General features: G+C 42.0%; 1 protein-coding gene across 1 annotated transcript in view; it reads left to right on the forward strand.

Moving 5' to 3' along the window:
• APOB (apolipoprotein B) overlaps positions 1 to 12,215 on the forward strand; it is a 50,117-nt gene that overhangs the window by 33,605 nt on the left and 4,297 nt on the right. Inside the window, exons 26-27 of the mRNA XM_083431287.1 lie at positions 1,705 to 9,165; positions 10,236 to 10,338. Coding sequence (XP_083287413.1) covers positions 1,705 to 9,165; positions 10,236 to 10,338 — 7,564 coding nt within the window. The remainder of the gene's footprint in view (positions 1 to 1,704; positions 9,166 to 10,235; positions 10,339 to 12,215) is intronic.

Consider the following 12,215-nt stretch of genomic DNA (forward strand, 5'->3'; position numbering starts at 1 on the left):
TCATATTCTCCCATGTGCATTAATCTACCTAATGTGTTATACTAAACATGCAACACTATGAAGAAAAAATCCTATGCAAAAGTCACATAGCAGTTTTGTTTTGCAATGTTGTCCGCAGCCTTTAGAACAATGTTGAGAGAAACGGGTCAATGTTATTCAGCTGGGGAACTGAGGCTGAGATGTCACACCCAAGGCTACTTAATGGCTGAGTTCTGATACTAAACCACAGCTTAATATTCCATAGATGAGTTTTGGTCTCAGGAGCTTCTGTCCAGCTGCAAAAAGATCAGAAACTTTTGCTTCTGTTTTCAACTGACTGTGATTTATTATGTACAAACCTAGAACTATGGTTTAGGGACGCGAGTGGCACTGTGGGTTAAACCACTGAGCTTAGGGCTTGCCGATCAGAAGGTCGGCGGTTCGAATCCCCACGACAGGGTGAGCTCCCGTTGCTCGGTCCCTGCTCCTGCCAACCTAGCAGTTCGAAAGCACCTCAAAGTGCAAGTAGATAAATAGTACCGCTGCAGCGGGAATGTAAATGGCGTTTCCGTGCGCCGCTCTGGTTTCGTCAGAAGTGGCTTAGTCATGCTGGCCACATGACCCGGAAGCTGTACGCCAGCTCCCTTGGCCAATAAAGCGAGATGAGCACCGCAACCCCAGAGTCGGCCACGACAGGACCTAATGGTCAGGGGTCCCTTTACCTTTACCTAGAACTATGGTTTATCCAAACTTGGATCTCCAGCTGTTTGTTTTTTTACTACAATTCCCATCATCGCTGACCACTGGTGTTGCTAGCTAGGGATGGTGGGAGTTGTAGTTCAAAAAGAACTGGAGACACAAGTTTGGGAAACACTGGTTTAAGGCCACAAGCTGTGATAAGAAACCACAGTTTGAACTTGGTTTACTTTCCTAAACCAATCAGTTTGCATACAATATAAAGTGTAATTAGGTAAAATGAAAACAAAAGCTTTCAGTACCCTTAGGCCATGACACAGGAGGGGAAGGGAGGGTTTGCAAGTTGTGGCCTTTCCCCTTCCTTTACATTAAAATCTTTTCATGAAAGTGCAAAAGAGACTCCATTTGAAAGGCACAAGCATTTCTATATCATCAGCTTCCATTATCTAAAAACCAAACCAAGCAAAAAAAAAACCCCAAACAAACCTCTGGTGAGAAAGTAAATTGTACAGTTACTTCCATCAGTAAATTATACCGTTGCTTCCATTGGTGGTGTCTACAGCCACAACCTAGTTAAACCTTAAATGCAAACTGAATGACAGTCTGGTTGCTAAATTGACAAACCCCACATATAATCTGTGTCTTAAAGGCTTCAATGGAATAATCCAAAACATGTTAGTACAGAAGTAAGCTATACCCAACTGAGCTCAATAAACCTTACTTTTAATGTAAGTCTTCATAGGATTGCAGGCTAAAATCCAAATGTTTGCTTTTAACTATGGTGGGCTTTAAGTTCCATTCAAGTCAATCCAACACACCTTTCCAAGTAAGTTCCATCAAAGTGGAACTTAACTTCTAGGTAAACATGCAGTAGTGTATATTTCTTGAATTTGGCTTGCAGGACCTATGAATGTAGAAGGGTGTGAAGTATATTCCAGCAAGGCACAGTAGCTCAAGTTATTTAGTTGTTGTTGTTGTAGTAGTAGTCAAAAAAGTTGATTGTACTTTTCTCTTCTCTCTCCACCCCAGGTCAGGGAGAAGCAAGTTTTGATGGGAACAACATGGCTTGTAATTATGAAAGTTCACTGCAACACAAACTCCTTAATTCAAATTTTAAATATAGCGAAACAGGCAATTTTGAACCCACTCCTGTGGCCAGGAGGACCCTCACACTGGTAACATCCAGCCCGCTGGGTACTCAGTTTTCCCTGTCTTATGCTGAAGATGCCAAAATGAGCAACAACTTGCTTCTTCAAAACATAAACGTGGAAGGACAACTGAATGTCGCTTCAGCCTTTGCTAAAACCACAGGCACACTGTCAAGCACCTTTGATGTGAACCAACTCGTTTGGGCAGGAGAATCCAATCTGAAGTTTGACTCTTCCTTGCTTCAGGCTACTAACCAGATGACTGCCAGGTTTACAGGTGGCCCATGGACAGTCAAGTCCATCTCGAATGTACAGAACGGTTTTCTGACTAACACCGCTTCCTTGAAGTATGAAAACAGCCAGCTGAAGTTTTCCTCTGAGACCGCTGGAAACCACAGAAGCTTTGCAGTTGCCAACAAGTTTGACTTCTCTGTGGACAGAAAGGGAGCTGCGCTTCGCTCCGAGTACCAGGCCAATTACGCAGAAAACCAATGCTATGCCCTGATTTCGAGCTCTGTTAACAGCCAAGGTGTCGAGCTGATTAGCCACGTGTCTGGGAAAGGGGAAAGACTCAAAGCTGAGCACAAGTCTACATTAGGTGTTAACCTTGATGGCCTGGCAAGCACTGCAACAACAAACCTGCAGTTTAATCCATTGAAACTGGAGAACGAAATGAATGCCCGGATTGGTGTCTCTGGGGCTTCCGTGAAGATCAACACAGGAGGACACTTTGGGAAACACAATGCAAAATTTGATTTGGATGGAAGAGTGGCTCCCACAGAAATCGTGCTTACAAGTGTATATCAAGGCAGCGTTTTGGATGCAGACAGCAAGAACACCTTAACCTTCAGAGTGAACAAGGGGGGACTGAGGTTTGCAAACAGCTTGATCGGGTCATACAAAGGAATGAAGCTGGAAAACACTCATGACCTGAACATTGTGGGCTTGTCTTTGACTTACGCTTCCAATTTAGACCACACCATCAGTCTGGGCAAGTCGCACAAACACCACTTGGACTTCCAGCTGCAACCCTATTCTCTCACAGCCAACGTGAACAACGACTTGAAATTCGGCAGTGCTGATCTAAACAACAACGCACGGTTACAACTTGAGCCCCTGAAGGTTAATCTGGATGGCAATGTGAAAGGTGCCTACAGCGGCGATGAAGTGAAGCATGCCTATACCTTTACCTATGCAGATCTGGTGGCGCATGTTAAGACCGACACAGTAGCGAGCATTCGAGGTGCAGCTCTCACCCACAGAGTTAACTTGGACGTTGCAGGTCTCTCTTCGTCGGTCGTCATCAACACAAACTGTGACTCAAAATCCCTAACCTTTTCCAATGCAATACGATCCGTTGCAGCCCCATTTACTGTCACCGTTGACATGCATACAAATGGGGATGGGAGACTCTCAATCTTGGGAGAGCAGTCAGGACAGCTGTACAGCAAATTCCTGCTAAAAGTAGAACCCCTTGCTTTCTCACTTTCTCATGATTATCGGGGATCCACTGGCCACAACTTCGATTCTGAGAAAAGATACAAGACATTACTGGAGAACAAGGTCACTGCTCTTTTTACGCCATCTGAGCAAAGAAGTACATGGAAGATGAAGAGCCAGCTGAACAATAATGTGTACACTCAAGATTTTAGTGCTTTTAATGATGCAGAAACTATTGGGGTGGAGCTGGATGGAAAAACCTTAGCAGACCTTTCTGTACTGGACTTTCCTATAACTATACCATTCACAAACCGGGGGAGAGTCAATTTAATTGATGTTTTGGATTTAAGGGAAAATGTAGCCCAGACTCAAGAGTTTGGTCTTGCTCTTTCTGTGAAGTATGATAAGAATGAGAACATGCATGTCATCAATCTGCCCTTCTTGGAAAAGCTACCAGCTTGCTATGAGCAAATGAGGCAGTCCATCTTAGCTGTACTCAAATCTATTCAGAAGAACCTGAAGGGTGTAAATATAGATCAGGTTGTGAGAAAATATAGGGCAGCATTAGATAAAATCCCCCAGCAGGTTAATAACTATGTGAAGACGTTTGATCTGGAAAGCAAAGTGAACAACCTGAAAGAGACACTGGATGCATTTGTGAAGGATTACAGCATAACAGTGGATGACCTTGAACTTGCTTTGGAAAATGCCAAAACTAATCTCCAGGCAGCTTTGTCTAAACTGCAGGTTTTCCTGGTTGAAACTGAAAAGTATATAAGGAGCAATTATGACTTAAAGGCAGCTGTTGTGCAACTTATTGAGCAGATTATTGAAAAAATGAAAGTTATAGACAGGCAATATGAAATCAGTAAAAAAATGATTGACACTATTCATCAACTGCAATCTGCCATCTCTCAGTATGACTTTAACCAGATAGGAAGCAGTGCTGCTGCTTGGGTTCAAAATATGGATGCTGAGTACAAAATCAAAGCTCGAGTGCAAGAAAAACTAGATCAACTGAAGAAACAGATACAGAATATAGATGCCCAACGCATTGCAGAGAGTTTGAAGCAGCAAGTGGAGGCAATTGATATTAGAACACTTATAGAGACACTGAATGTGTCCTTTCCCATTCAAAAACTTAATCAAATTCTGGAGCAAATTAAAGATCTTCTTCTAAATTATATGGAGGACTATGAAGTGACAGAGAAGATCAATATACTTCGGAACAAAATGCATGAACTTATTGTGAACTATAGAGTTGATCAGCAGGTCAAATTTCTAATGGACAAAATAGTTGAGTTGTATAACCAACAGAAAATTGGAGAAACAATCCAGAAATTAACCCTGTCTCTGAAAAAAATTGACATAAAATCATTCTTCAACCAAGTACTGAAATTCATTGATGATGCTGTTAGGCAGCTCCAATCATTTGATTACACAAATCTGGTGGATGAAGTCAACAACTTTCTTGATTTTGTTATCAAGAAGCTGAAGTCATTTGATTACAACAAATTTGTAGATGAAACAAACAAAAAAATCCGGGAAACAACACAGAAAATCAATGATGAAATCAAAGCCTTGGAGCTACCTCAGAAAATGGAAGCTACAAAACAATACATCAAAGATGTTGCTGCTGTGGTTGCTCAGAACATACAGAAACTAAAAGACACTAGACTTGCCATCATCGTTAACTGGCTTAGTGATCTCCTAAGCTCAACAGCATTAAGTGAACTGAAAAGTAAAGCTTGTGAGTACCTGGAAGATGCACGTGAGAGAATTTATCAAATGGATATCCCATTAGAAATCCGGGGATACCTTGAGAAGGTCAGCCAGCTCTACAGCACCATAATCACCTTCCTAGATGAACAATGGAAAACTGTTTCAAAAAAGATTACCCTTTTAGCTGAGCAATACAATGTAAAAACTATGGCTGACAGTTTCAACCACTTTGTTGAAACTGGCTTCAACGTTCCTGAGATCAGAGCAGGCATAATCAACATACCAGCTTTTGAAGTCAGTCTCCGGGTCTTGCGGGAAGCCACCTTTCAAACCCCAGATTTCCTTATTCCACTAACTGACCTGCGTGTCCCATCTTATCAGGTAAACCTCAAGAAATTGAAAGAAATCAGAATTCCAGTCAGATTTACTACTCCTGAGTTCACCATTCTAAATACATTCAAGGTGCCATCTTATACAATTGATTTGAATGACATCAAGCTGAAGATTGTGAAGACGATTGACCAGATCATGTCGAGTGACTTTCAGCTGCCAACTGCTGATGTGTATTTCCAAAATATAAAGATGAAAGATATGTATTTTTCTGACTATTCTTTCCCAGAAATGAATTTCCCTGAACTCCAAATACCTGAATTACTGATCCCAAAACTAAATTTGAATGAGTTCCAGTTCCCAGAGATCCAAATTCCAGAATTCCAGCTGCCCCGCATTCCACACTCTGTGATGGTCCCTACATTTGGAACATTGTCTGGCGCTTTCAAAGTAACCTCTCCCTTCTTCACGTTGACTACTAATGGTGCTTTTAAGAACACAACAGCTTTTGCCCACAGCCCAGAATTTTTGGGGTCTATTTCAGCAGTAGCAACATCCAAAATCAACTGCCTTGCTTTTGAAATGACTGCAGATACAAGTCTCTCAGCTCCTGAGATGCAGCAGTTAATCGTAAGAGACAACCTGAAGTTCTCTAACATGTACATTGATGCTATTCATGCAGGTGAAATAACATTTTTGGGGACTTCTGTTCGGGGAAATGCAGAAACTACAGCAAAATTCCATACTGAGCGTAACTCTATAGATCTGTACAACCAATTAACAGGCAGCCTCCAAAAGAAGATTTCCATAGAGAGCAGGACAACCTACAGGCACAGGCTATATATTCCAAATTTCAGCAGCCAAGCAGAATTAAGTAATGAAATAAAAACAGCACTAGAAGCAGGACGCATATCAGCTACTTCCATTGGCAGAGGAGACTGGAAATGGACAGCCTTTGATTACTCTGGTGAAGGAACCCATGAATCAAGTGTCAGCTTCGGTTTAGGGGGATCTGTAGCTTCATTCGTAGCACAAAACAAGATCAATGATAAGTACTTGAGAGTTGACCAAAGACTGGCATATGAATATAATCTACCAAGTTCTGCAAGGCTTGAAGTTCAATCTGTAGTAGAATCTCCACAGCTGGGACGCAGTGACTTAAATGTGCAAGGCACAGGGAATCTTGCAGAGCTCAAAACAGAACTGAGGGGCACACACAATGCTAAGTTGAACGGACGCATATCTGGGACTATAAATAATGATGTGAACTTCTTGGTGCAGCCCTTTGAACTGAGCACATCAACAAATAATAACATGAATGTAAAAGTTAGCTTCCCAATGAAAATAGTCGGCAAAATTGAGCTCGTAAATAATTATATCCTGGCACTGAGTCCCTCCACTCAACAAGTCAGCTGGGCAGCTGAGGGCAGATTTAATCAATACAGATATGTCCATAACATGTCTGCTGGTAACAACGAAGAAAGTATTGAAGCTTCTGTGTCCATGAATGGTGATGCTAACTTGGAGTTCCTAAAAAATCCCCTCTCGTTTCCTGAACAATCTATCATGGGCATCAAGACACCCCCCATGCAAGGATACTCTCTGTGGGAGGACTCAGGGCTGAAGAATTTACTGAAGACTACAAAGCAATCATTTGATTTAAACCTGAAAGCTCAGTACAAGAAGAACAAAAATATGCACTCGTTTCAAATTCCTTTGGATGGAGTACATCGAGCCCTGAATCAGTACATTGCAACCTTCAACAGGCACTTTGAGAAAGGTAGAGACAACACCTTAGCATTCCTGACCGAGTCCTATAACCAAGCCAAGACCAGGTTTGACAAGTACAAAATAGAGACTTCAGTTAACAAAGTCCCACAGACATTCAGGATTCCAGGGTACACTGTTCCAGTGGTCAACATTGAGGTATCTCCTTTTACTGCTGAGCTCCCAGCTTTTGGCTATGTGATCCCTAAAGAAATGAGCACTCCAAGTTTCACTGTCCCACTTGTTGGGTTTTCAGTGCCATCCTATACATTGGTCCTTCCATCGTTGGAGTTACCAGTCCTTCATGTTCCCCAAGGTCTGCAGACTCTTAAGCTTCCCAGCTATCGAGCACACTCGCCTTTAAACAGAATCTACATTCCAGCCATGGGAAATATTACCTATGAATTTTCATTCAAATCTAGTGTGATTACCCTGAACACAAATGCTGGCCTTTTTAACCAATCTGATATCATTGCTCGCTTGAGTTCATCCTCCATTTCTGTGATTGATGCCCTGCAATATAAATTGGACGGAACAACCAGCCTCACAAGGAAAAGAGGGTTGAAGCTAGCGACTGCATTATCCCTGAACAACAAATTCATAGTGGGAAACCACGACAGCACCATCAGTCTCACCAGGAGAAACATAGAAGCTTCAGTGATTACCACAGCAAAAAGCAGCATGCCAGGCTTGAACATGAATTTTAGGCAGGAGCTTAAGGGAAATGCTAAATCAAAGCCAGTCATTTCCTCAGCTATTAATCTAAACTACGCTCTTGACACTCGTGGTGCCACTGCTGAAGGAGCAATTGTCCACAAGGCCACCTTGGAAAGCATTGTATCTTATATATCTGTAGATACTTCAACCAATGCTTTCATCAACGGAGAGCTTCACAAGAGAAGACCATTTTCTGGAAAGTTGGTTCATGAAGCAGATGCCTACCTAAATGCTAAAGGTGCTCGTTCCTCAGTCAAATTTGAGACCAGCTCTGACATTGATGGAATTTGGAAGTTTGACACAAAAGAAAATGTTGCCATTGAAGCATCCACTCGTCGTCTTTATGCACTATGGGACCACAATGGAGAAAATCATTGGAAATATTATCCAATTGTAAGAACTGAAGGACATCAGAACTGCAAAGTGACTTTAGAAGTAGAGCCTGGAAGTATGTCAGTGCATCTTCAGGTACAAGCTAGCCAACCAAATAATTTCTTCGGTGAGACTTCAGTTAATCAAGACTTTTCCATTGCCACCAACAGTGAGAATCAGAAGATTGAGTGGAAGATCGAAGGCCAAACCCTCTCCCTCTTCCTTGGACATCACTTGCAGTTATCAAATGACAACACAGAAGCTCATTTTGACCTGTCCAATTCTTTGGGAGGTCATGTAGCTTTCCTCAGAGGCCTTGTGCTGCCAGTTTATGACAAGAGCTTATGGCAGATCTTGAAATTAGATGACACCACTAGTCCTCGAGAAAGGCAATACTTAAATTTGTCAACATCCTTCGTATACACAAAAAATGAAGATGGGTACTTTATCCCCATAAATGTCAACCAGCTGACGGATGGATTTACATTCACAATTCCTGAAATTAACTTACAGGATATCAAAATCCCCCAAAGACTGACCACCACGCCATTCCACATTGGATTTCCATCACTTCCAAAAATTCAATTTCCTCAGTACGATGTAGTGACCAGCTTGAAAGAATATAAAATTCCCTACTTTGAGGTGACTATACCTGAGAAGCTATTAACTGTATCTGAATATACTCTTCCAAAGACCCTTTCTCTAGGTAAAATCTTTGTGGACTTCAGCGCTGCAGCCAAGAAGATAGCTGACTTTGAGTTGCCTACAATTACTATTCCTGAACAGCAGATTGAAATCCCAGCCATTAAAATCTCCTTCCCTGCTGGAATCTACATCCCCACTTTTGGAGCTTTAGGTGTTTCTTTCAAAGCTGCTTCACCATTGTACAGTACCACCTGGAAAACAGATTTCAAGAACAATAAAGACTCTTTCAACCATTCCATTGATTTTACTGCATATTCACCACTGCAGTTCCTGGCCTATGATCTAAAAGGTAAGATATTATATATATATATTTATATAAGTTTTAGGTGTCTTGGATCCTGAGTGAAGTTCTTTGCAAGGGAAGTGTGTCCTATCCTCTCCAGCCACCTGCATTCCCTCAAAACAACAACAACAACAACCTGTGAATGGAAGGTGCCTCACCCCTCCTTCCATACTGTTCAGAAGTTGCTGCCTGAACCTTTGAGGATGCTTTTCAGGGAACACAGGCAGCTTTTAGTAGTCAGGCCACTTTCCTTCCATAAACTTCTTCCCATTTACTTATCTTCATATCAAAACCACTGTACCTGAGTCAAAAGGTACATACGATACCAAAAGAATGAAATAAAAGAGCTACATTGTGGAAGGAAAATGAAAGAGTGTGCTAGGAATCTGAAATAAGGCAGTATCTGAAGTAATAGGAATTATACTTCAATTTTAAAAGAGCTTCACGAATATTTTTCAGTAATCTTTTCAACTGTCCCATAAGGCAGGCTAACATTATTATGTAATCACATATTGCTGATGGAGGTGGCCAGGGACTAAATATGAAAGGTCAACTAGGTAGTTTAAGGCTAGAGGAAGATTTTGATTCACAGAGGGACTTTTGAACCAGGAATATCTATTGTTCTCCTCCGAGTCACTGCCTTTTGCACTTTCCCCTCCCTCAAAACACATTTTCTTATGCCCTCTCCCTTTTGGAGTATCTCTGGTATGGAGATACTCCAAAAAGGATCCTCTATGGAGAGGAAAAAGTGTGGGAATGCCATGATTCTGAGGAGCACCTCATATGGACAACAGGTGGAGGTATGGGAAGCTTTCTATCCCCATTAAACAACACCAATAGATGAGCCCCTAGTTTACAGATGGGTTTGTGCAGTAGACCATCTCTTTATAATAGCTGCAGCAGATCCTGTAAAATGTAGAAACCAATGACAAAAAAACTTCTGCATTCAGTGCAGCAGTTTATTATCTAATGGAAAAGTGAGATGTTGAGTACACATCATCTCAGCCCTAGACTTTCAATGCAGGCTCCATTTACATTAGCTATAATTTCACCTGTGGGGAACCTTTGCTTCATAGGTGTGTGGATCTACAAAGGTAACAACATCGAAGGAAACAGCAACTTTGTGCATCGTGACCTGAGTGCAGAATATAAACAGCGTCTCACTGTACTAGAAAATGGGTAAGGACTTGTTTTTGTCAACCTAAACCGCACACTCTATAGGGAATCCCAATTCAATGAGCTATGGCCATTATAAAATGTGTGCTAAATGTTGTCCTTTCACTTAGTGTGCTCCTAACAACCCTCTCTCCCCACAAAATGGGAGAAGGGAGGGAAGGCCATCCAAAGAAACATGTCTGAAGGTGCCATCTGCTCTACTTTGAGATTTGAAAACAGGAGGTGATAGTCAACTAAGTCATATTCAGTCTTCTTTTTTTAAAGTTTTTTTATTCAAAATTAAAACATGACATATTATCCAAAAACATATCATCCTTGTCCCCCCCCCCATTTTTCCTCCCTCCCCTCCTCCCACATAAAACCTGCCCGCCCCCACCCCCCAACTTCCCTCAGTTCCAGTCTTTGGTTTCTCTGAGACTGCTGTTTTCTGCCAAGGAGTCCAGTTCGCTTTGTTGCATCTTCAGATACTTTGTAAAGAGTTCCCATTCATCCTTAAAGTCACAGTTATCCTTGTCCCGTAGCTTATATGTCAGTTTTGCCAGGTCTGCATAGTCCGTCAATTTTTCTTGCCATGATTCTTTAGGTGGGGTTTCTTCAGTCTTCCATCCTTGTGCTGCCAGAGCTCTCACAGCTGTTGTCGCATACATGAAGATGTTTTCCAACTTTTTTGGCAGGTCTTTCCCTACAATCCCCAACAAAAATGCCTCAGGTTTTTAAACAAATGTTAAATGGAACATTTTCTTCAATTCATTGTATATCATATCCCAAAATTTTATTACCTTACAATCCCACCACATATGATAAAATGTCCCCTCCTTTTCCTCACACTTCCAACATATATTTGAACTAGTTTTGTACATTTTCCCTGACTGCACTGGTGTTGTGTACCATCTGTACATCATCATGTAATTCTCCTTCAATAGGGAACAATCTGTAAACGTTAAATCAGTTTTCCATAATTTTTCCCAATCTTCCATCATAATGTTGTGCCCTACATCTTGTGCCCATTTAATCATAACTGATTGTACCTTTTCATCTTTCGTCTCCCATTCTAATAATATGCTGTATGCGGCCTTCAGTAATTTCACTTTCCCTTCGATCACTTCTGTTTGAAACCTAGATCCTGTATAACTGAATCCTTTCTTGCTGTCTTCTTTATGTGTTTCATATAGTTGTCGATAATGCAGCCCAAGTCGTATTCAGTCTTATTCGGTGGGTTTACTCTGTGTTTGACAAAATTGCCTATCACGCAAGGTCTTTTTGTGGATTCCATCACCAGATATGAGACTTTATTCCAAAGTGGGGCAGAATCATTTCACTAGTTTCCTAGCAGCTGGGTTTCCTCCTGCTTGCTGGGAGGGAGAGTGGGGAGTTGGCAACCACACCAGCAGCAAAGCCAATATGGTGCTTCTAACTGTGCATTTGAGATTTTGTGAAGGGCAGGGGAGAAATATTTATAATAAACAAATGAGTGCCTGGATAGCTCAGTTGGTAAGAACATGACCCGAATCATGACAAGGTTGCAGGTTCAATCCCCGTATGGGACAGCTGCATATTCCTGCAGGGAGCAGTGGCGTAGCGTGGATTGTCAGCACCCGGGGCAAGGCAAGTAATTTGTGCCCCCTAACCCGTGGATTTGCGCCCCCTAACCCTAATCCCCAGATGTTGCACCCAGTGCGGCCGGCCCCCCCTGCACCCCCCACGCTACGCCACGGGCAGGGAGTTGGATTAGAGGAGCCCAGTGCTATTTTTCTAGAAAATAGATGCTGGAGGTCACCATGAACTTGGCAATGACACCCACCTGAGAGGTGCCAGAGCTGAGCTCCAGTTGTTGTTCTTTTAAAAAGCCCTGGATGGGATCCTCAGCTTCCCTTCCCAGT

The sequence above is a fragment of the Podarcis tiliguerta genome (assembly GCF_965153285.1).
Source record: "Podarcis tiliguerta genome assembly, chromosome: 3".
Lineage (NCBI taxonomy): Eukaryota > Metazoa > Chordata > Lepidosauria > Squamata > Lacertidae > Podarcis > Podarcis tiliguerta.